Genomic DNA, 26,729 nt, shown 5'->3' with positions numbered 1-26,729 from the left:
TTTGAGCCAGTATGGCTTTCATTGTGTTGTCTCAATCCCACCACCTTCCACAACCCTACCACACTGCATCCCTGAAACCTCTGTGCCAATCCAACTTTGCTACAGTCCATGCCATGTGATAACCTCTGTGCCAATCCAACTTTGCTACAGTCCATGCCATGTGATAACCTATATGCTACAGACATGGCCCTACTAATTGATAGATGGGGGTGACTTTGTGAATCAAGGATGCAATGGTTGACCTTGGGAATCTAACAGAGACCATGAGGAAAACTTCATTCATGGAACTTTGTGAGTCCATGCCCAAATTGACTATAATGGAGGAGATGGTGGGGATTTGCTGATAGGGGGTTATAAAATGGTGTACACGGGCTATAATCTACATAGGGAGATTCACCATACATTACAGGCAACCGTAAATGTATATTGAGTTTTTTACATTTAATAAAGAAAAAAATCAGAATACTAATACCATACCTTTTTTATTAGAATGTGCTAGTTTATTCTATATTATTATTATTATTATTATTATTTTTTAAATGTAAGTATTTATTATGTATACTTAAGTTAGAACTAATAGATATAGTGCTATTGGAACAGATATTGCATACATAGCTCTGTGTGCAATAGTTCTTAGTGAAAAAAGAAAATAAACGTTATCAACTGGACCCCTGCACTGTAGGGTCAACCTACTTAAAGTCCTCTCTCAGCCACTGCATCAGTTCTACTTTGGTAATATAGTGGCAACGTGTTTGAGCTATGGGCATTAAGACTTGTACAATAAAGTGCACTCTATTTATTTACCTCCATTTTGACAATATGGATGAGTAAAGGTGATTAGAGATGACCCAAACTATTCGCCAGCGAATAGTTCATGGCGAAGAACGCATGTTTGTGCCTGCCCCGTCTGGCAAATACATGGCGTGTTCGACCCTTCCCCTATACATCATCATGGAGCCAAACCTTGACCCCTCACTCCAGAGCCAGCAAGCACATGGCAGCCAATCAACTAGCATGCCCTCCGGGAGCACACCCCTACCACTCTATAAAAATGCCAGCTCAGCAGCTATTTTACAGTCTGCCTGTGGTTGCTGTGAGTGATGGCAGGGAGAGAGTTATACTGCAGATAGGGAAAGCATTAGTTAGGCCTCTGTTATGTTACCCCACTGAGTTTCTTGCTGTTTGTACAGTGTCCTGAGCACCCAAAGATCCTTTCTAAGTGCTGGTAATAGGTTTTCTTGCTATTGTAATATCGCAGTTCCGTGTGTCTGACTGTCCACAGTGCACCTGCATCTGATACAGGTGTGCAATGTGCACACTGCTGCTACTGCAGTACTTTGCACAATATTCTCCTAAGTGCTATTTTTGTTCTCTTTTAATATTGTTATATTGCATTTCTCTGTGTCCAGAAATGGTCCAGTGCAGGGACTTTAGCTAGTAGACACAGGTGTACATACTGCTAGTGCTGGTCCAGTGCCTTGCACAATACACCTCATCATAAGTGTTATTTTTGTTCTCTTTTGATATTATTTGCAATCCTCTGTGTCCAGTCACACGTTAGCTAGCAGTTGGAGAACGGTCTGCTGGTGATCATATTAGTGCACCGAGAATATAACCCAATAATCCTTCTCCATCACTAATGGCATAATCTACTGTCCGAACATTGATGCCCCCTGTATGGATCCTGTATTGTGAGTGATTGTTGCAGATAGCATTACATAAACCCTATCGGTCACCCAACCTGTGTGGAGTAACAAAGGCTTTTGCTGTGTGGTAAACGCGGCGTTTGGTCTGTCAGGGCCTAACCCTTACACTAGCAGGCTTTAACCCTTACACCACCTGAGGGACATGTACACATGCCAGACGGTTTAAAACAGCACTTTATTCCACAAATGTAGGAATGTAATGTTATTTCTGCCCTTTAAAGATTAAAACACGACTCTGCGTCAACTACATTATTATTGTTGGGACTTTGGCCATGGACCCCTCTCCGGCATGCTACATTCCAGGTGTTAGGACCCTTGAAACAATTTTTCCATTACTTTTGTGGCCAGAAACGGTCCCTCTAGGTTTTAGAATTTGACTGCCCATTGAACTGTAAGACTGTTCGCGAACGATTGCGACAAGTTCCAGTTTGCGAACCGAAAATTTCATGTTCGCGACATCCCTAAAGGTGATATAACAAATATCATGCATGGACATTTACATTTTGTAGTCAGTTGTATATTTTTAAATAAACTAGCATATTTAGCATGCAGAAACCATAAGCACATACCTGCATGCATTACTACATCAAATACCTAAAATTAGACAACTGGGTCTTGTGAAGATGATTGCAAAGTTGTCAATAGATCTTTTAGGATCCAGTTTTATGTGAACCTCTATTTAGTTAAATTGATCTCTGGTGTTGACAATTGTTTATCTATCGCCAAGCCTAGGAAAAAAAAATCTCCTAAAAAAAGGCCCCCCAGAAAGGCCGCTGTAGATGAATCTTGGACGAGATTTAAAGAGTGGCAAAACAGCTGGATATGAATTATTCCACTGTGTGAAAGATTGTTTACAAGAGGAGACAAAAGTCTGCTAATTTGCCTAGGTTAGGTTGGTCCAGCAAATGTAACCTGAGTAGAGAGCTAAATAAAGTCTCTTAGAACCTCAGAATGATATCGCGAAACCTACAGGTAACTTTTTTTGTCAATATGGATGTCAAATTTGTGAGTATACCATTAGGAAGAATTTGCACAAATTAGATCTACAAGACAGGTGTGCCAAAAGTAAGCTTTTTCTCATCAGAAAGAACATTAACAGATAAGGCAAAAGTAGTGTCATTGGGCTAGGATACACGCTTGCAGGGGCGTAGCAATAGGGGATGCAGAGGTAGCGACCGCATCGGGGCCCTTGGGCCAGAGGGGCCCTGAAGGGCCCTCTCTCAACTGCAGTATTAGCTCTCTATTGGTCCTGTGCTCATAAAAATCACTTCTAAAGATACTTTGAATAGTGGTAATCATTAACAAACTGTTCCCCATCCCATTCTAGCACCTCTGACACTGTAGTTGCCATTGGCAGGTTTTGGTGCGCCGTATTAATTGTTCTGTATAGAGTGCTTGGGGGGCCCCCATTGTAAAACTTGCATCGGGGCCCACAGCTCCTTAGCTACGCCACTGCGTGACGCTTGCACAATCTCCAAAGGTATAGTTGTGTACTTTAAAGTAACTCAAAGCATAAGAAAAAAGGAAGATGGACTTTTGTATTGACCTAAGATGTCGGCAGCTATGGTCATCTATTTTGCTATTGTATTATCTCCTTAATGAAAGGAAGTGATTTTTATATACTTATTCCCACAACCCATGCACCAATTCCTAAGAATATGCCTCTCACTAAAGAATGCATGACTGTAGTTACTGACAGAGTATCAAGTTGGTTTATGGCCTACAGTACACCTTATGTCATTAGCTGCCTAACTCAGTGGCCACTAGGAATAGTCAATGAGATGCAAATTATGTGTGCAAATGTATGCTACTTGAAAATTGGTACAGTTTCAAGCCACATAAATTTGCATGCAAAATTGCATACAAATATTTTTAGGCTGGTGCCACTAAAATCTCCCACCACCACTAGGTTGGGAGATGCAGGCCTACAGCTTTGGGGGCTTATGTGAACCTATTGTCTTGCCAAACAGCCACAGCTGTCAAATCCACTTTGGTTTTGGACACACTGATATCTATTAGACATTATGGATAGTCAATGAGATGTAAATATTGTAAAGTTGATGCTAGATTATGAAAATGGACCAATCACATTCTGCCTCAATCTGGATTTGACTGGTCCATTTTAAATCTGCATATATTTGCATACAATTTGTATAATCTTGCATTATTTGCATCTCATTTACCATCTGTGACGGTTTAGTGCCACAACTCAGATGTCTGATTATTGGTGATCTGCGGAATCACCAACAATGGAGACGCTATACCTGATTATGTGTGATCCGCAGAATCACCAATAATACCAGTATAGCAAGACCAAGAGCAGAGTGTGTAGTGTTTGGTGCAACCGTAACTTTGATGGTTATACAGGACCTCACCAGAGGAGTTGGTAAGGAACAATCTGTATACAAACAAGACAGACTAGACAAAAGGCTCCCCAGTGGGGCTGGGAAGGATACAGACAGAGAATACGGAGGTAGTATAGCTGGTCTCTGCCAGGGATGCCGACGAGAGACAAGAACCAATCCGACAGATACTAATAGACATTCACCAGATAGCAGGTTAGTCCTTTTAGAGGAGCTGGCAAGGAGCTAGCTTAACTGGCAGCCAGAAGGTACCCTAGGCCTTACTAAATACGGCCAGACCTCCGGGGCCCTCAGAGAACATACTAGCAGATATGATAACAGTATAATTTGGCAAGACCTCGCCAGAGATGCTGGTGAGGTACTAAAGATACACAGGCCGTCCGTATAAAAAAGTACAAACCCCAGCAAGCTGGGGAAACTGAACCTGGGATTGAATCTCCCGAGGAGCGGGTGATTCAGACTACACCGCAGCCTAGGAACAGGAGATACAAATACCGGTAATACTGCACTAGCAGGTGATTCAGACTGTACTGCAGCCTAAGCGTAGAAAACGCAAACAGTACTGCACTAAAGAACAACTTCACCAGCGGAGCTGGTGAAGCTAGCACCTCACCAGTGGTGAGGGCCCACTGGTGAGTAGAATGGTCTGACAGGCAAGGTTCGGCAACAGAGAGGTAAGTATCGGTACAGAATCGTGAGACAAGAGAGCAATCGGTAATCAGGCAGAGGTACAGCAACTAGCAAGGCAGATAGGCGAAAGTACAGGATCAGAAAGCAGGAACAGGGTCAGAGTATTAGCTAAGAGTCATACACAGAAGATCAATACAATAAGCAATATCCTAGTCTAGGTGTGAAGTCCTTGGCATCAACACCCGGGAACTAGTCTAACAAATAAACAGTAGCAATATCCTAGACTAGGTGTGAAATCCTTAGCATCAACACCTGGGAACTAGTCTAACAAATAAACAGTAGCAATGTAGCAATATCTTAGACTAGGTGTGAAATCCTTAGCATCAACACCTGGGAACTAGTCTAACAATTAAACAGTAACAATGTAGCAATATCCTAGACTAGGTGTGAAATCCTTAGCATCAACACCTGGGAACTAGTCTAAGGTCTGAGCGCTAACACGCAAGTATTCACGACAACAGACAAGGACAGAGTAACAACTCCAGGTTTAAATACTGAAGGCAGATTCAAGCAGCCCCGCCCGAGGGGCTGGACCAACCTGCAAGGTAGATTGACAGGTAGAAGTCAGCTGACCACAATGTCAGCTGATCTGTCTCCTACGCCCATAAAGGTCCTTTTGCTTCATGCGCAGGCATGTGAACCTAAGCTGCTGTGCAACAGAAACCCCTGTCCCACCTGAGTCGGGAAGCGACACCCGGGATGGCGTGGCCGCAGAGGTGACATCAGGTGTGAAAGCAGCTGCGCTGCTTTCCACCACAGAGGTAACATCTTTGATCGTTACACCATCCCTATTTGACATCCATGAAGAGATGGCAGACATGCAACGTGATACTTTTTCAGGGGTTGAAGTAGACAAGTTTATTGGTGATAATAAACTTCTTTTATATCAAATTACAGTGTATACTAATAATATTGTTTTGCAGTTTATTAACTGGCTTAGATTAGTTAGAGTATTGTGATAGAGGCATGTGGTCTGTAACATGCAAACCAAGTATGCAACAGGCAGTATAGTTGCTCCCCTGCTCTTTATCTGACCAGTCTTATACTCTTTGGGATATATCTCATTCTTTTGTGTAGTGTTGTAGTTATGCAGTAGTTATGCAGGGACCCTGGTCAAGAGTGCTCTGTGCTCTATAATCTGTTTGTTTTTTACTTTGTTTTGTTTTGGGTTTGTTTTTTTGTACATTTAATTAAATTAGAGGTTTTATAGTCCTTAGAAGTGTTCTTATTTATCATTTATTGGTGAAAGAACAAATTGAATATCTGTTGAGGTAGAGAGAGAGTGGCCCAGTGCTTTGTGCTAACAGTATTCTTGACATTAATATTATTTAGTATTTATATAGTACCGACATCTTCCACAGCGTTTTATATATAGTATATAGTCTTGTCACGAACTGTCCCTCAGAGGAGCTCACAATGTGAATGTGATCTGTGTAATTTGGGTCATGACAAGTATTTGGTGTTAACTGCAAGTTGGAGGAAGCCCTTATACAAGAGTGCTTTTACTCGCAATTCCGACTGTTCTTGAATAAATGGCTAATGGCAAACCTAAGTTATATTTGCATAACATTAACATCAAAGTTACATCAACTCAAAATGTATTAGCATCTCAATGACCACTTCTACTACCAAGATCTGAGATGTTAGTTTTGTGTATTTTTACTTATTTGTTGCAACCTAATTATCCTATGAATCACACCATGGAATGAGGATATTTTAAGATTTTACATTTCCTTTGTTGCTATTACTGTATATGAAGTTTCTATATAGATATCACAATTAGCGCTAGATGATATATCTAATAAGCTGCACGTTATGTGAGGGAATCCCTTTAACCCCCAAAAATTTTAAATCATAAACCGTAAAATCAATAACATGCGCTGAGGAGCAAAAAAAGTTTCACTATTTATTCAAATTATAAAATCTTTAAAATACAAAACACCAATTCTAGCTAGCTGTGCATATACAACACTCTTTCCATCCAAACATTCACACCATAGAAGGGCCCCTCTATCCGATCTTATTCCCCCAATACTGTAGCCTTCTTAAAAAATTCAAAAATCCCAAAAATGGGGACAAATGTTCCATAAATCCCGTCTCACTAAGTCTGATCAAAATAGTTTCCTTAAAAGTTCCTTTTACAATAAGCACCGTGGTATTCACTTAAGGATCCACTTTTTTATCACATAAAGACTCACGTGTCCCTTAATATCAATGGTCAGTGTCCGTCTCTCATGAGGGTGTAGTCCTCATGAGAGGAATCGGAATGATATTTCGGAATAGTTTTCGCGGTCAGCGCACAAGATGCGCACTGACACAGCGAAAACCCTCCACAAACGTATAATTGGGTGAATCCAGGCTAGGTGCAATGCACCAGCAGAGGGCAATTCCCACCGGCAGATGGCGCTGTGGAGTGCAGACGAGCACAGCCTCTGCAAGGCCACAAATGCCAGATGGGAATTGTACAGATCTAAGACAGTGCGGGGCTGAAAAGCCCTTAAAGAGAAGAATAGGCTAAATGTGTGTTCCCCAATCTAGTCGCCACCCAGCGACGGTGAACACACATTCGCAGAAACAAAGTATGAACGCTATCGCAAGAGTGACACAAGACTGACCAGAATAGAACACAAGAGTAGCAAAGGCACAGCAAACGACAATGAGAAAATAACGAAAATAACAAACGCTAACTAAACGCGAACACCGCACTCATTCGCAACAGCGAATGCCCTTGCAGCGCGATCTCCGCACGTTAAGCGCAACAGAGACAAGCACGCCTAACTAACCACCGACAGACAAACACGAAACAAAGAACGCGAGCACTTGCTTAACGGTTACCTCACCGAGCCTACAGCAAGCGTTCGTATCAGACAAGACAGACAAACGGAAAACAGGAATACGAGAGGAAAGATCCACTGCTCTTCCCGTCAGAGCGAGTGCGATCCGAGTTCAGGAACAGGCTAGGGAAGATCCACTGCTCTTTCCGCCAGAGCGAGTGCGATCCGGGTACAGGGACAAGAAAGCAGATCAGAAGGATCCACAGCCGCTACCGCTAGGGGCCAGTGCGATCCAAGCACGACAGACAGATGAGATAGCAGGGAGCAACCACTGCTCCAGCTATACTCCAAGAACAAAGATCAGAAGGATTCACAGCTGCTACCGCTAGAGGCTAGTGCAATCCAAACAAGACAGACAGATTAACAGAAAGGGCTACCAGTAACGACCGCTGCTCTGGTTAGTACCCCAGACAGGCAGAATGAGTTCCTGACAACCACCGTTGGTGACAGGACAATCGCAACAGAGAGGCAGTACAGACAACACAGATAACAATCTAACTGCACTAGGGAAACTGCCTAGTGCAGTCCCAAGAATTACTCTAAGATAACTTTGACAAGAAACAGCATGGCAGACACTGTAGGAGTGTTTCAACAAACCCTGAAGGGATGACCAGCAAAGGACTCTGGGACTCTGGGAAACATAGCTCTTTATACTGCCAGCCTACAAAGGAGTTAGCTGGGTGATTTGCATAACCAATGTATGCAAATTCCTCAGCAGCAGAGCAGATCAGAAACTTGCAAAGGAAAGACAGGTCTCTCTTCCAGAGACCTGCAGCTCACAGACTAGAGGAATGGTCAAACAGCTGTCTGCCTGTGCAGCCAGCTGAGCAGATCATTACAGATATGATTTTATTATCTAGCAAGTTAAAACAAAAGTACTAATAATTCAGTAGAAAAACTGAACTTCAGTAAACTTGGGGTAACCTGCTTGAGATCATCTTCATACAACTATGGGTAGTTAGGGTATGAGGTTAGGATTAGGCTTTAGGTGTGTGTGTGTGTGTGTGGGGGGGGGGGGGGGGGGCTGGGGTTAGGTACCTACAGGGGGAGGTTAGGCATTTGGTGGGGGTGTTGGGGTTAGACATTAGGTGAGGGTTAGGTTTAGAGTGGTATATAGTAAAATATTGGTACCTTCAATTTACCAATATTTTACTATTTGCGACTCTTCCCTCCCTGATGCAGTGCCTCCAGAATGCGTACTCCTAGCTAGCCAATATTTGGATGGAAGTCTTGGAATCTGTTATGACAAGCTCATTTTATCTTTTAAATCCTAGGAAGCTGACATATGAGGTTTAAGGCAAATAAAAAGTAAGCCAGTCAGTTTTCAGTTGTAATTTTCCAGTGCTGGCTATTGAGGTAAAAAATGCATGAGGGCCCGTTTCCACTTGCGCGGTTTCCGCGGCGAATCCGCAGAGTTTCCCTACAGGCAATGATACAACAAATGAGCCACCTAAATAACATTTGCCTAGGATGTATATAGAACTAATACATCAACGAAGAAAAGCCATCCATATAGCAAAGCAAATAATAAATAAATAAAGCAAAAAACTCAATATGAATATCAATGCATTTAATAATGAAGAACAACCATAAAAACAATTAAAACCAAAGTACAGCGCATGTGGACGTTATAAGTGAACCATAAGGGGTAAACAACAATCTCCTAGTACCCAATAAAAATAATAATAATAAATCCGGAGTCTGTCGGTAAGACAGGTATCACTATGACCATCTGTACCTCACCACCAAAATCTCACATAAGGACCTGCTGAGTTATGGTCATATAATGTATACATATATAAATGAAAAATACAAACACAGCGTGTGAGCAAGCGGAGTGGACACAGAAACCTCTATAAACAAGTGGAAAATAGAAAAATGTCTCACCAAGAGATGCCCCAGATGTAAGAACGTCTGCTGCGCTGTCCCTGTTATATAATATTGGTACCTTCAATTTACCAATATTTTACTATTTGCGACTCTTCCCTCCCTGATGCAGTGCCTCCAGAATGCGTACTCCTAGCTAGCCAATATTTGGATGGAAGTCTTGGAATCTGTTATGACAAGCTCATTTTATCTTTTAAATCCTAGGAAGCTGACATATGAGGTTTAAGGCAAATAAAAAGTAAGCCAGTCAGTTTTCAGTTGTAATTTTCCAGTGCTGGCTATTGAGGTAAAAAATGCATGAGGGCCCGTTTCCACTTGCGCGGTTTCCTGCGGCGAATCCGCAGAGTTTCCCTACAGGCAAATCGTGAGGTGAAACTCTGCCATAGGGAGTGATTGAGCCACCGGCCAAATCACTTGCGCTAACAATTAGGCTGACTTTTCCATCCAAAGTTGTGCGGGAGGCTGCGAATCCCACAGCCATGCATGGCACGGCTGATGGGATTCGTCTGCGTACCCGCAGACCCGGAAGTGCCACCGCGCGTCTTGCAGACGCGTGCGGCACAAGTGGAAACGGGCCCTTACTGTCCTTTTAGTCAGTAGCTTTAGTGCTATGAGACCCTGTCAGTTTTGTAGAGAGGCATGCAGCTGGTACCAGTACTGTATCTTGGGTAAGATATATCCATTTAACAGTTGTCAAGGTATAATGTCACTTATAGAATGGGACAATATTGTGTTTATAGGAGCCTGGCTGATATTCAGTAGCTTAAAAATAGAAATGGTTCATATATTGAAATTTTGATTACATTTTTGTATGTGTTCTCTCCTGTGTGACATGATTTGCTTCTATAGCAATCCACAAAACAAGTAATAGAAAAAAAGGTCAGAAATCGAGGTGGGGCAATAGCTGTGAAGTGGTTTAAAGAGGAACTCCAGTGAAAATAATTTAATATAAAAAGGTGCTTAATTTTTACAATAATTATGTATACATGATTTAGTCAGAGTTTGCTCATTGTAAAATCTTTCCTCTCCCAGATTCACATTCTGACATGTATTACATGGTGACATTGTTACTGTGGGCAGATTATGTAGCTGTTCTGGCTTTAACAGACAGCTATAAACAGCCATTTCCTGTGTGTGTCATTGTTACATTGTGGCAGTTTGCCCAGAGTACCGTACGGTACCAGAGCCTCTTGTGGGAGGGGTTTCAGCACAAAATCAGTCATACAGCGCCCCCTGATGGTCTGTTTGTGAAAATCATTATATTTTTCATGTAAAAGTGGGTATCAGCTACTGATTGGGATAAAGTTCAATTCTTGGTCGGAGTTTCTCTTTAAGTGCAATTTTCAGTATAATTGAGAGGTGAACTAAAAGCCAGTGAAATAGGTCTCCAATAATAACAAGAATATATCTACTTTATAACGAGGAACGTTACTGAATCTAAATTGATGAATACATTAGCTTATTCCTTACAATATTAACTTTAAAATTATTTAACCACTTCCCCTCCCCCGGGACGAGTAACTACGTCCCAGCAAATTCCCACTTCCCCTCGCAGGTACGTAGCTACTGCGTCCCTTGCCGACGCGCACTCCCGCTCGCTCCTCCCCTGCGCTCTCCCGCGCTCGTTATCACCGCTGATCGTTAGATGGGAGATGAATGCATTGGAACACAGATCCCATTAATTAACCTTTTCGGGACCGGCCACCTACCCCCCCTTAAGGACCAGGCATTTTGCGCGGGAAGGGGGTGCGCGCGTTTGGGGGGGTCAGGCGGCCGGATCCCATCTGTGGCTGCCTGGATTTGTGTCCCCCCATGGTGGCCTGGGCCCCACCTTCTGCCAGCAGCCTTCACTTACCTTCCAGGCTCCAGCGATGAGCCGCACGGGACCCTCTTCTCCAGCCGGCATCTCCGTTCTGTCTGACAATCAGTTCCGGGTCGCGGCTTGATGACATCATCAAGCCGGGACCCGGCGCTGACGTCAGGCGGAGCGGATATGCCGGCCAGAGCGGAGGGGGGCGCCGATCGTCGCTGGAACGGCAGGGAGGTGAGTGGATCCTCTTCTTTCCCCCCCTGCCGCCGCAGCTGTCAAACTGATCACTACGATCCGACGGCGATCGTAGTGATCATGTGATCAGCAGCCATACGCGATGGCTGCTGATCACTCGGGGGAGATGTCGGCTGTCATATGACAGCTTAATCTCCCCCTCCGGGTGCGCACGATCGCGTCGTGAGCTGAAACTGCGGGCCGGCGTAGATCCTACGCCGTATCAGGCTAGAACAGCCACAAGTGCGGCGTAGGATCTCATAGAGGCGGTCCCGAAAAGGTTAATCTCTGTCCTTGTGTAAATGATCGCAAGCATCAAAGAGATGCTGCTATCATTTTTTTTACTTCCAACGGAACCCATGTACGCATTACTTCCTATTTAGCATACTATAGTGACACAATAGGAAGTCATGTGCGAGGACATCTTGTGGCCAAATAGTAAACTTACACCTACACACATATTTTTTTAAAAACCGACAAATACATTTAAAATTAACACTTTACCTCCCATACTATCCCAAATTTTTTTTTTTTGCTATTTTTTTGTAATTACAAATTAAAAAAATATATAAATAGTTACCTGAACTTTTTAATATGTTTGTCAATAAATTATTATTACTGTTAATATTTAAACTACGGGCTTGTAAATAGTGAAGGATGAAAAACTGAAAAAATGCACCTTTATTTCCAAATAAAATATTGGCGCCCTACATTGTACTAGGGAAATATTTTAAATGTTGCAATAACTGGGACAAATGGCCAAATTAAATGTGTGGGATTTAATTATGGTAGCATGTATTATTTTAAAACTATAATGGCCGAAACCGGGAAATAATTATTTTTTCATTTTTTTCTTATTTTTCCTGTTAAAATGCAATTAGAGTAAAATATTTCTTAGCAAAAAGTACCCCCCAAAGAAAGGCTAATTGGTGGTGACAAAAACAAGTGGTGGTAAAGTTATAAGAGAATGAATGGAAGGAGCGCTGGCAGGTGAAAATTGCTCTGGTTTTTAAGGGGAAAAACCCTTGGAGGTGAAGTGGTTAAGCAGTATTTTTTCATTGTAAAATATTTCCTCTCCTAGATTTGCATTCTTAAATATATCACTGGTGGTGGCATATTTACTGCTGGCAGGAAGCATCACTGTGGAAAGTTTGTTTGTTTGTTGGATGTTCCGAAGTCATTAGAAACAACACCTGTTCCCCAGAGTGCAGTGGCAGGAGAAGGCTGCATAACTAAATAGCGTGGGCTAAACATCACTAAGATGGCAGCGTTACTTACCAATAAGCAGCAATATGTAGATATATGGGAATTAACATAAAGTGGGCATCCTGAGTAATTTACTACATTCTACTATGTTGATATGATGCTGCTTTAAGTTTTAAAACCTTTTCAATGTACAGTTTATCATAGTACAGTATACACTGCAGATAAATAAATTATGCCATTCAAATATTATTGTTTTTTTATTTATTTTTTTAAGGAAAATTGATGGAAGTAACATTGAAGAAGACAACATAGAGCTGAATGAGGATGGGCAGCCAGTACAAGCCCCTTCTCACACTCTACCCAAATTTGACTGCCATTGCTGTGGACTTCCCAAGCGATATATTATTGCCATCATGAGTGGCTTGGGTTTCTGTATTTCCTTTGGCATTAGGTGTAATCTAGGTGTGGCCATTGTAGAAATGGTGAATAACAACACTATTTATGTTGATGGGAAGCCAGAAATTCAGGTAAGTGTTGCATGATTTAAATGATAGTGAATATGTTGACAATTCTCCCACATCTACAGTTGTTTATGTAAGAAGAATAAGGTAATTTTGTCTTAAAATAATGCTCAGAAATGTCACTTACAGGCTAGGTTCACAGTGGTCACTTGCAGAACACACACTTTATAATGTGATATAATGAGTGTGAACTGCAATGGAGACTGGACATAGACTTTATTCGGCATGCTAATTTAGAATAATGCGACCAGTTACAACGCAGTACTGTGGACAGCCCCATAGAGTTATATGGGCAGTGAGTTGACATGCAGACTTATTCTGCAACATAACTGACCACTGTGAACAGGGCTTTAACATCTGTCACAGCCCTCATTTCCCCAAAATATTGGGATGCTATAAAAGGTGTAGATGAAGACAGAATGTGACAATTTGCAAGTCCCTTTCAAACAGTAAATTCAGCTAAAAATAGCACAAAGACAACAATTTTGATGTTGAAGTTGATAAATTGTATTGTTTTGTAAAAGATACCTGCTTATTTTTAATTTAATAGCAAGAACACATTTCAAAAAGTTAGGACAGACATCAAAAGACTAAAAAACCTGTTTTTGCTAAAAAAAAAAAAATAGTGCTAGAATTTAATAACATTATTTCTCAATTGAAAATCCCAAAGAATTTGGGGATTTCTGATGTAGGAAACAACTAAAAGTCACACATTCACCCCATACCTTTCTCTCCAGTGTATCTTGAACTCTGCCCTAAACAACACCTGAAGAGAGAGCGATATGGGAACTGCTTTCCCATTCATTGATCTCCCCTCTAACAGGCGCCAACGAGTACCCACATGGGAGCAAGCGACGGCTGTTCGTGGCAATAGACCTATATCTACACCCCTGAGCAGGAACTGAAGGGCGGAGATACACTGCTGCGAATGGCATAAGTGGTTAAACAATACTAGAAGCCTGGCATCCTGCTGATCTTTCATGCAACAGCAGTGTCTGAAACACACACCTGACACAAGCATGCGGAAATCATGACAGACTTCAGTCCAACATCTGATCTGCATGCTTGTTTAGGTTCTATGGCTTACCTTAAAGTATTAGAGACAGAGGATCAGCAGGACAGCCAGGCAATTTGCATTGTTGAAAAGGAAACAAATATGGCAGCCTCCATATCCCTCTCTCTTCAGATGTACTTTAATCTTTTATCTCTGTAAGTCTGTGCAGTGGTTGCCCATCAAACAAGGGATACAGTTGAATCATCTGAGTCTTACCTGCAAAGCCTTCTACAATCAGGCTGGGATGGTTAATGAGATGATAATTATCTGCATTTGCATGTAAAACTTATGGAATTTGTATGCAGCTTTTAATTAGGTCAATATAAATCTGCAGCTCATCCATTTGATTGGCCTAATGTGAAGCTTTATGCAATGTGCATTTAATTTGCATGCAAGTTGGTAAACACTATTGTCTTATTCATCAGCTCTGATCATCACTCTCAATTCCACATATCATCCTACGTGCAGCCTGCGTTCCGCTAATGGTAACCTTTCCTTACCTCACCCCATCTCTTCTTATTTCTGCATACAGAAGTCCTCCCGTATCCTCCCAGATACCTATTTATCTCTCTCCCCGAAGAAGTGCAAAACTTCACAATAATGGGAATGTATGTTTGCAACCTATAAAGTCAGATTATCTGATCTAGGCCATTTTACCTGGCTACTGAACTACCATTGCTTTTAACTAAGCTATGCATATGTAGTTTTAATCTTATAAACAGCTTGCTGCACACCCTTTCCAACCCCCCATCCACTTTTATGCACTCCTTATCTCTAAGGGCTCATTCATATTATGCATTTATAACTTGCACATTATTCACTGGATTACGGTGTGTGTGCATTCTTCTTCACACATTATGCCATAAGTACAACCTGTAATCCCCTGATTTTTTATAAACCCTTTAGCAGACAATATAGTAAGCGTGCTCCAGGCCAATTTATTGCAAGTGCTCCATCCCAATTTATTTTAGCACATTTTTTTTAATTAGTTATATTTCCCTACTTCTAATTATTATTGCTGTAATGTGTATTTATGGCCACTTATCACTAGGGGGCAGTGTGAGACATTCCAAGAATTTAAAGCGCAATGAGTACTGCCGACTGATGTCAAAAGCAGTGCACCTATCTCAAACGAGATAACTATTTTGAAGCTGCTACTGGGTTAAGAATTTTCCCCTTCTCGCCCCTCTGCGCCTACAGAGCTTTTCTTTTCCTCCTGCTACGAGCACAGTAGGCGGCATTTGTAATATGTGCGCGCAGCTCTGAGTCTACCCCATGCATATTACAACTGCCTTTTAGTTATAAAGATCACTTTTAGTATAATGCGTACAGTGCACAAAGCATGCACACAGCAGTGTATTAGAATTAAGCATACCACATACATAATGAGAATGGAAACACTCAAAGCTATGGAAAGTGTGCTGCTATGCATTAATATATGCATAAAAACAAAATCTTCTTTTGCAGAAGATAAGAGCTATCTCAGAAGACGGTTTGCCTAAATTTATGAAAACTTGGAAATATGGTGTTCACGCTTCTGGCCTGTAGATGGCACTGTGATATTACTATATACTGAGCACGCCCAAGCTGGGCTGCAGCTCTCTCAAGCTGCTCCACATCTTGTCTTTAAATTTGACTATTTAAATACATTTGGGCATGGACAGGACCCAAAATACAATGGAATCCTATTCATCACCTCTCTGGCAACAACTACAGCTCATCAGAAATTATGGATCACTTTGGATGGCTGAGATTTAAACTGGAATAAAATTGGACTTGGACTGAAAATGCCTAGCCTGCTAGAAGCTGACCTCAAACTTTGAAATTCTTCAACTTTCCTCAACCCTCAGCTCCTGACCCTTCTGTAAGTAACGGAAATGGCAAAAAACACCTTGTGAGCTTTCTATGTTATATGATTATCCCTATTTCTACATTTATTCCAAACTTTTTAAATTGAAACAAGGAACTGTTTTAATTTTTTTTCATCTGGAGCATCTTCTTTTTTCTGAGAAGTACAGCTTGCAAAATACCCCTTCCCTTTGATCTCAGCAGGATGTCTATCAGCTGTCCAAATGTCACCATTAAAATACTCAGCTGAGATGCCTATCTATATTGCAACCTCTGTTCCCAAGAAACTCTTATAAATAGATTCTGCTTTGATTACCCCTCTAAAATCCCTTGGGATTCTCAAGAAAACAAGGCGGGGGAAGAGGGGAAGACGTGCAGGCACCCATAAATCAAAGCCAAAGCAATCCTCACATATCTATAAATCAACTGTATCAGTAAAGGACCCAGATAACAGAGACAGCTGCCACACTCCTGATTACAACCCCAAGCCAGGAGCTAGGAACACAGGGCTCAAAGTTAAGGCAAACAACCTTAAAACAGTACTCTGCAATGCCAGGTCCATAAACAACAAAACAGCTGTTATTCATGATCTAATAGAGGCTTCAGATCTAGCTTTAATTACAGAGACATGGTTGGATCAGAACTCAGGACCCACTCCCGCGGCTGTGGTACCAGACAATTACTCAGTTTTACACTGTGAAAGGCAAAACCGCAAGGGAGGAGGATTAGCTCTGTGTTTCAAATCCAGTTTGAATATTAAACCCCTTGCTGTAGCCCCCACCCACTCTTTTGAATGTCTGGCAGCCCAGCTCTCAGCTGGAAAAAAAATAAACATACTGCTTGTCTACCGACCCCCTGATGCTGGCTCAGCTTTTCTCAAGGAAATAGCAGAACTTGTATCTTGCATAACACTGAAACACCCTAGGTGGATAATTCTGGGAGACTTTAATGCATGGGTCGATACACACTTTTCCCAATTTGGAACTGAGCTACTTCTCTCCATGAATGAACTGGGCTTCTCTCAAGCCGTCAACCTCCCTACCCACAAAAAAGGACACACTTTGGACCTCATTTTCCATTCAGAACTCCTAATATCCAATGTGGAAATTGATCCAGTAGTTTGGTCAGACCACCACACTGTCCACTTCTCCTTTACAGCACCGGCTACAAAACACCAAGTGAAAGAACTAATAAAGTATCGTTCCTTGAAAGGTTTGACACCCCAACACCTTCATAACAGCCTCAATCTAGGCGGACTGGCAGATCACAACTTAGGCCTTGAATCTATGGTCCTTAAATATAACCACGATGTCTCAGCCGCTTTTGACGCCATAGCTCCCCTAAAGATTAAACGTTCCGCACCATTACATCACGCTCGCTGGTTTGACAACTCTATAAAGGAACTAAAGAAACAGGGATGCAGACTGGAACGAAGGTGGCGCAAACATCAGTCTCCTGATGACAAACTTTCCCTAATTGCTCACTTGAAAAAATATCAAACGATGATTAACAAAAAGAAGTCCTTATTCCTGTCTCACGAAATTGCAAATGCAGCCAACAGACCTGCCCAACTCTTCCGCACGGTTGACAGTCTCTGCAATCCATCTTGCAGGAAATCCAGCATCAGACCTTTACAGGAACTGTGCGAGAAATTTGCCCACTTCTTCTCAGACAAAGTCTCCTCCATATGATCTGCCATTCAATTCACAGCCCCAGAAACCCATGCAGACTCATATAACAGGTGCAAAAATAGCCTACCACCATGGTCTGATTTTAAGATAATCACTGAAAAAGACATCTTGAATATCCTCTCAAACCTTCGCCAGACTACCTGCGATCTGGACCCTGGCCCCACTAAGTTCATGTTGAAATGCCCTGAACTATTTACACCGGCATTCCACAAAATATCAATGGCTCCTTACAAGAAGGGTGGTTTCCCTCTACTCTGAAAGAAGCAATCGTCAGGCCACTACTCAAGAAACCATCCTTAAACCCAGATGCTCTAAACAGCTACAGACCTGTCTCAAACCTCCCCTTTCTGGGAAAAGCTATTGAAAAGGCTGTCTACCTCCAACTTGAAGCCAGGCTCTCCAGAAACAACATCCTTGACCCTCTTCAATCTGGCTTCAGGAAATATCACAGCTGTGAAACAGCCCTTACCTAGATTCGCAATGATCTGCTCATTGCAAGAGACAAGGGGCAATGTTCCATCCTGATTTTGCTCGACCTCTCAGCGGCTTTTGACACAGTCGATCATGAAATCTTGCTCAACAGGCTACAAGAGTACTGTGGCATAGATGGCATTGTTCTCCGGTGGTTCAACTCCTTCCTGGCTGGCAGAACACAAAGGGTAGCCTTAGGGCCCTTCCTCTCCAACCCTGTACCACTAAAATACGGTGTACCTTAGGGCGCAATATTATCCCCTTTACTTTTTTCACCATATACATGCTGCTACTTTGAGAAATCATACAAAACATGGCCTGACATATTGCTATGCTGATAACACCCAGCTATATTTGTCATTCAAACCTGACGTCACAGACCCTACTCCACAAATAAAGGCATGCTTAGCTGAGCTTCATGAGTGGATGAATAATAATTGGCTAAAACTTAATGCTGACAAAACTGAGGTTTTTGTTATCGAGGGCCAGGGCTCAACAGCAAAGCAGTCCCAGTCTCAACCAACACCGCTAAGGATAGGGAGCTCAGACCTGAACAACTCAGACTGTGTGCGCAGCCTGGGAGTACTGATTGATGGGAAATTAAGCTTCAGGAATCAAATCTCAGCTGTTGTGAAACATTCCTTCTTTCACCTAAGAAATATTGCAAGGATTAAACACCTAATTCCTTCAGAGGATCTTCCAACCCTAGTTCATGCCTTCGTCACATCAAGGTTAGACTACTGCAACGTCCTCTACACCGGCCTGCATAAGAAAGACTTACGCCGCCTGCAATTAGTACAGAATGCCGCCGCAAGGCTGTTAATGAGCCAACCCCGCCATTGCCACATAACACCAACCCTGTGCTCACTCCACTGGCTACCGATAAAATGGAGAATTCTGTTTAAGATTGGCTTACTGACATTCAAATCCTTGCACAATCTGGGCCCTGGATACCTGAAGGACTTGTTGCAACTGCATCACACCCCCCACAATCTTAGATCAAAAGGACGTAACACCTTGGTCATCCCCAGAGTTCACCTCAAAACCTTTGGAGACAGAGCCTTTTGTCATGCTGCCCCTACACTTTGGAACTCCCTGCCACACCCAATCAGGACAGCTCCATCCCTGGAAGCATTTAAGTCTAAACTGAAAACCTACCTCTTCAGTCTGGCATTCAGGAACATCCGACTATCTCCTCTGTAACACAACCCAGCCTGCAACCCTGTATTGATCTGAGACACAACTATGCGCTTTGAGTCCTATGGGAGAAAAGCGCTTTACAAATGTTATTGTATTGTATTATTGTACTATGACACTGCTGGGATACTGCATAATTGCTTGGGATCGATCTATGCTGTTCAAGACTTGTTCATTCTGGTCCTGCTTGTCTGTGTAAGCTGGATATGAAAAGCAAAACATGGCTTGGTGTAATGAGGTGCAGTAACTTGTAAATAAACCTAGTTCCTGTTATCTTGCATCACTGAACACCATACAAAATAGTTAACTAAGCTCAGATGTGGCCACTGTTTTTGGTACAATATAGTAGGCAAGATTAGATCTGACATGAACCATGCAAGAGTTGTTCTGGCCTTGGCTTCAGCCCTCATGTGATTCCTCTACAGCAATACTGAGGAGAACCTCTTCCATATTTTGTTTGTGCCCATAATTCCTTCTTACTTATTCCATCTGTCCTGCTTTCTCTTCTACACCCTTGCACATTTGGGTCCCTATCCTATATTTTTAACATGAAACAATACTTCTTTACTGATCGCTTCCCCCCTCTCGGACCTCAGTCTGTCTGGCCCTAATGGAATGGACTCGAGGGAGGACAATTGCCAATATGATATAAACCCACTCTATTATTATTATTATTATTGATTTATGAAGTGCCAACATATTCCATAGATCCCTTTCTCCCTCCCCTCCTTTACCCTTCTTTTCCTTCCCTCTCCCTTATCCCTTATTCTCCCCCTTCTTTCCCCTTGTCTAAAAATTAAGGATGTGTTTAATTACTTTTATTTCTCTACTTCTATTCAATGTTGTCAAAATTGCATTGTAAATTATCTGTTATATTTTCTGTGTTAACTTTGATAAGCCCCTGAGTGGCGTACATGTTGGATTTATTTCTGTTCTAAGTTTTCTATGTGAACTTGTACATCTTTAATAAACACCCTTGAAACATATTCCATAGCGCTGTACTAAGTAGGAAAACTACCCCCCCCTCCCCCCCCCCCCATTCCCTTTAGATTGTAAGCTCGCAAGGGCAGGGCTCTTTCCCCCTTTTGTGTCTTGGTAACCATTATACATTTTATTCACCATGTTTATTTTATCACTGTCATTACCAATTCGATAATTTGTATTTTGTATCATTCTTTGTATTTTGTCACTAATTATGTATCTTGTATATTGGTGTACACCATTGTCTGTATTATTATGTACCCCATGTTTGTTTCTTACTTTGTACAGCGCCACGGAATATGTTGGCGCTTTATAAATCAATAATAATAATAATAATGCAGACTTTGCATTAAAGCCTACATCCAGTCTCCACTGCAGTGGTCACTCATTATAACGCATGCGCTATGCAACTGACCACTGTGAACCTATCCTGAGAGTGAAAACAAAATGTGCATAGTGTGAAGAATCTTGAATGAGCGTGGCTTTCTCTCCTATTGTGTATTGGTTTTGCTGAATTTGCAGATTGTCCCAATTACTGTATACATACTCAGGGCCCTTTTCCACTGGCTGCGACAAGCTTCAAAAAGCAGATCGCAGTCATTTTGCTGATCGGTAGAGCACCACGATTTACATGTAAATCGTGATGCTTATTTCCCACTAGTGCACATTGCTTTTTCACCGCGCGCGATCGCAAGCTTGGGTGATTTTCGCCATGATCCATTCATGACGCTATATGTCACAATCGCAGCTAGTGGAAATTACTGCTTGCGCGGTCTCACACTGTGTGATTGCGCGTAGCAGTGGAAAAGGACCCTGAGTGCAAGAGGTGCTATACAAATCCCTATTGCTCTTGTTTGTCCATGTAACTAGTTTGTCCAATACTTGGTTATGGAATATGTTGGCACTATATAACCCAACTATATACATAATAGTAATGAAATGTCATCCAGATAATGTGTTTTTGTTTTTTTTAGGTAAGGCCTTGTTTATGTTGACAAGTCAGTGCTGAACCTCATTCTACATGTTACAACAGTAATGCTTGGGCGCCACCATAGGCCATAATGCTAATTATGGCTATAGCGGAGCAGGGGGAATTTACCTGAAATCACTGTAATTCGGGTTCCGGTAACAGCCAAATTACATGTGCAAAAGGACAAATTAAGTAATTAGTAGGGGAATATATGTTATATTCCCCTAGATTACCTAGCACAGGAAGAGCCATCTTTGGTTTTTCCCTGCACCCAAACTACAGCTCATGGAACCAAAAGGACGTGATGTCACACAGGTAAAAATCCTCCTGTCCCAACATTTTAATATGTACAAGGGGAGCAGTAGGCTGGTCTTTTGAGGTAGTGAGGATGAAAAAAACAATATTCATCAGAGGATGAAGAGGCTGTATAAACCTTCTGTGCCACTCATAAACCTGAGACACACCGGATTCCCTATACAGCATCTTCATCTTTCAATGTATGCCTGTTGGTTTGTCACCGTCATAATCCAAAAACTACTTAACAGCTGGCTACTTTTTTCCCATCAAGCCATGGGGGCTGGTACTTAAAAACTAATAGTACATGTACTGTATATCTTATTCACTGTATGTATGATGTACAATGGACTACTAGATTATTCCGTTTTGGTTTTTCTTTGTTTTGTTTTGTTCAGATTTTTTTTAACTCTTACAAAACATACTTTTTGATTTGTATATTCTAAACTCAATGAATAAGTAAAAAAATAATCCAACTCGTTTTTTATGAAAGTTGCTGGGCTTCACCATATTTATATTCTTATACTGGCCCGTGGTCACAAATTGCCCCAAAACACCATTGTTTACAATATACGGTACTTAGACATTTTTTTTCTTTTTAACAGAAAGCTCAATTCAGCTGGGATCCAGAAACAGTTGGCTTGATTCATGGGTCATTTTTCTGGGGATATATTGTGACTCAGATTCCTGGAGGGTTTATTGCTAACAAGCTTTCTGCCAACAGGTAACTAAAGCAGGATTTTTATTTTGGAAAAATGTCTCAAGTGGAAACAATGTATTCATAATCTAGTGTGGATGACTGTGGTTGAGTTCTGAATACGTTTATACAGCAAGGTGTACATGTTAAGTCCAGTTCTGACAGCTCAGTCCTGTTGATTTTTAGCATCAAAGCTATTGTACTGAGCAATGCAGTCAATGCTAGTAAAAGCTGACAATGCATTTTACCCTCTCTAAAGTTTCCTCTCCTAATATAAAAATGACTAGTAGACCCAAGCCCGTTTAAAAGGTTTTTTTCTACCGCCAGTGCACATGCACTCGCTCGCCCGCACCCGCCCACCTCGCTCGCCCACACACCCCCACCTCGCTCTCCTGCGCCCGCCCACCTCGCTCGCCCGCACGCCCCCACCTCGCTCGTCCTCTCAGCTCCCTGGTCGCAGCTGTCCGTTACTGCGCACATGCACAGTAACAAAATACCTGGGACACAGAGACAGCTGGCTGCTGGACGCAGTGACAGTTAGGTAGGATTAGGTAGGATTCTGTTATTACCTCCCCTAAACTCAGCTTTACAGCTAAAGGTAAAACACTATAACCTCTTTAAGCTGAATATACACTCTGATTGGAACTTTGCCATTGTGGACAATAAAGACCACCTGGGCTGAGAAATGGGAGTCAAACCAGCATGTGTACAACTGCAGCACAACGTCTGCTAAAGATCTGGCATACCAGATAATTGGTAAACCCTGAAGCCTGAGCACCACTCAATCGCATTGTTCTTCTCTCCCCCCCCCCCCCCCCATGCCAGCTGGAATCCGCTCTATCGTACACTACTTGTTCTACCTGCATAGCATCAGACACATCGCTAGCCTGGAGGCTAACGACGTGTCTGCTCTCTGGACAGATTATATATGCCAGTCAGAGATCCCCTGGTGTTTACAGGTCTTTAAAATCTAGCCACCTTCCATAGTTGACTTTCCCAATAGAAAAACGATTTCCTTCCTTAAACTCAGCTTCACACCTAAAGGCAATACTGTATAATACAATTCATTTGCAATCTATTCACAACCTACCGGTATAGCCCTAATGTAAAATAATATACAAAATATCTCCCTTGGCTTTAACCTGCTCCTCCTCAGTTAAAATACCACTGTTTTGGTGTAAGTGTGGCTCGGGGTGGCTAGGGGGTGTAGTGGGTTCTTGGGTTAGTAGGGGATTCAGGGTTATTGTATGAAAAGGATTCATGTTCACATAAAATGTTTTTGATACAGGTTAACCTTACCATTTTTATTGTAGGCTAGAACTATTCTAGGGCAATTGGTTAAAGTTCTAAGACCATATTTGCTATGAGCCAAGTTCTTTGGATTAAAAAAATAGACACAAGCAACAAATTAATAACACAAACTGTGGGAACTTCACATAAGTTTAGATTTAGCACTGCCTAAATGTTGTTTTTGTTTTTTTCCACAGGGTATTTGGTGCTGCTATTTTCTTAACCTCTGTTCTAAATATGCTGATTCCATCTGCAGCTAACGTACATTATGGCTGTGTCATATCTGTACGGGTACTGCAAGGTCTAGTTGAGGTACGTTTAATGACTATTCCAACCCTCATTTATTTCTCAGTGTTGTCTGTTCCAAACAGTTTGATTTTTTATATATATATACAATACGGTGGAACCTTGGTTTGCAAACAATAATTTGTTCCAGAAACAAGCTTGTAATCCAAAGCACTCTTATACCAAAATAAATTTCACCAAAAGGATTAATGGAAACTCAGATGATTTGTTCCACAATCCAAAAACCTTTTTTAGAAAATATTTAATAAAATGTACTGTACTCTATACAGTAAAAATGTGAAAAAAAAAAACTTTTTGCTAAAACTGAATCTTTGCTGTCTGTTGGCTCACCCCTTTTTTTCTATTTGTCTGGCTTCAACAAGGAACTTATCCAATGACAGTTACTTTTGAGGACTCCACGGAAATGTGACTTTGTGCAGTTTCTTAAATCAGATGAAGTGCAATCCTGCAGCGTCAAAGAAAGAAGATCCATCCTTGTTATACACTGTTGCTTGTATATCAAGACATTGCTTGCATATTAAAGAGAACCTGAGGTGGGTTTTAAGAATGTTATTAGGACACAGAGGCTGGTTGTGCCTACTATCACCAGCCTCTGTTACTATACCGTGCCTCCCTCAGTCCCCCCCCCCGCGCTCTGCTGCCCCCCCCCCCCAATACAAACCGCCGTGCTAGTGACATGCAGGGTGTCGCTAGCAGGCTCTTTACATCCAGGATGTCACTCTCCACCGCTCCCCCGCCTCTTCTATAGCGCCACTCCCCGCCTGCGTCCCTTCCCTCCAATCAGCTTACAGAGGCGGGAAGGGAAGGAACTCAGGCGGGAAGCGGCGCTATAGAGGAGGTGGGGGAGTGGCGTAGAGTGACATCCTGGATGTAAACAGACTGCTAGTGACACGCTGCATGTCGCTGCCTGGGGGAGGCACGGTATAGTAACAGAGGCTGTGGATAGTATGCACAACCAGCCTCTGTGTCCTAATAGCATTCTTAAAACCCACCTCGGGTTCTCTTTAACCACTTGAGGACCGTCTACAGCCGATGGGCGGCGGCAAAGGCTGAGCCTTAACGACCGCAATACGCCCATCGGTGGCGAGTCCTCAAGTGGCTGCTGGCCAGGGATCGCGCGCTGTTATGCGCACACATCCTCCGGCAATAGACTCCGCCCACCCGCGTCGTCAACCCGCCGGCCAATCGGAAGCGCCGGCGGGTTGTTAACCTGACGATCGCTGCATAGGAAGCGTATAATACTCTTTGTAATGTATACAAAGTGTATTATACAGGCTGCCTCCTGCCCTGGTGGTCCCAGTGTCCGAGGGACCACCAGGGCAGGCAGCAGCCACCCTAGTCTGCACCCAAACACTCTGATTTCCTGCCCCCTGATCGCCCACAGCACCCCTCAGACCCCCCCCCTGCCCACCCCCCCAGACCACTGTTTGCACCCAATCACCCCCCTAATCACCCATCAATCACTCCCTGTCACTATCTGTCAACGCTATTTTTTTTTATTCCCTAAACTGCCCCCTGGGGACTCCTGATCACCCCCACCCCTCAGATTCTCCCCAGACCCCCCCCCCTGTGTACTGTATGCATCTATCCCCCCTGATCACCTATCAAATCACCTGTCAATCACCTGTCAATCACCCATCAATCACCCCGTCACTGCCACCCATCAATCAGCCCCTAACCTGCCCCTTGCGGGCAATCCGATCACCCACCCACACCATCAGATCGCCTGCAGACCCGCCGTCAGATCACCTCCCAAGTGCATTGTTTACATCTGTTCTCTCCTCTAAATCACCTCCTATCACCACCTGTCACTGTAACCCATCAGATTAGACCCTAATCTGCCCCTAGGGCACCCAATCACCCGCCCACATGCTCAGATTGCCCTCAAACCCCCCCTTATCAATTCGCCTGTGCATTATTTACATCTGTTCTTCCCTGTAATAACCCACTGATCACCTGTCAATCACCTATCAATCACCCATCAATCACCCCCTGTCACTGCCACCCATCAATCACCCCCTGTCACTGCCACCCATCAATCAGCCCTAACCTGCCCCTTGCGGGCAATCTGATCACCCACCCACACCATCAGATCGCCTGCAGACCTGCTGTCAGATCACCTCCCAAGTGCATTGTTTACATCTGTCCTCTCCTCTAAACACCCACTAATTACCCATCAATCACCCCCTGTCACCACCTGTCACTGCTACCCATCAGATTAGACCATAATCTGCCCCTTGCGGGCACCCAATCACCCGCCCACACTCTCAGATTGCCCTCAGACCCCCCCTTATCAATTCGCCAGTGCATTATTTACTTCTGTTCTTCCCTGTAATAACCCACTGAACACCTGTCAATCACCTGTCAATCACCCATCAATCACCCCCTGTCACTGCCACCCATCAATCAGCCCCTGTCACTGCCACCCATCAATCAGCCCCTAACCTGCCCCTTGCAGGCAATCTGATCACCCACCCACACCATCAGATCGCCTGCAGACCCACCGTCAGATCACCTCCCAAGTGCATTGTTTACTTCTGTTCTCTCCTCTAAACACCCACTAATTACCCATCAATCACCACCTGTCACTGCTACCCATCAGATTAGACCCTAATCTGCCCCTTGCGGGCACCCAATCACCCGCCCACACGCTCAGATTGCCCTCAGACCCCCCCCCTT

At 42.9% G+C, this 26,729-nt stretch overlaps 1 protein-coding gene across 1 annotated transcript in view; it reads left to right on the top strand.

The window, feature by feature from the left end:
* Positions 1 to 26,729, top strand: part of SLC17A8 (solute carrier family 17 member 8) — a 77,049-nt gene that overhangs the window by 5,285 nt on the left and 45,035 nt on the right. The window contains exons 2-4 of the mRNA XM_068272808.1: positions 13,005 to 13,257; positions 22,363 to 22,481; positions 23,942 to 24,056. Of these exons, the coding sequence (XP_068128909.1) occupies positions 13,005 to 13,257; positions 22,363 to 22,481; positions 23,942 to 24,056 (487 nt within the window). The remainder of the gene's footprint in view (positions 1 to 13,004; positions 13,258 to 22,362; positions 22,482 to 23,941; positions 24,057 to 26,729) is intronic.

The sequence above is a fragment of the Hyperolius riggenbachi genome, chromosome 3 (genome assembly GCF_040937935.1).
Source record: "Hyperolius riggenbachi isolate aHypRig1 chromosome 3, aHypRig1.pri, whole genome shotgun sequence".
Classification (NCBI taxonomy): Eukaryota; Metazoa; Chordata; class Amphibia; order Anura; family Hyperoliidae; genus Hyperolius; species Hyperolius riggenbachi.
This window is presented reverse-complemented; position numbering and strand designations above follow the sequence as displayed.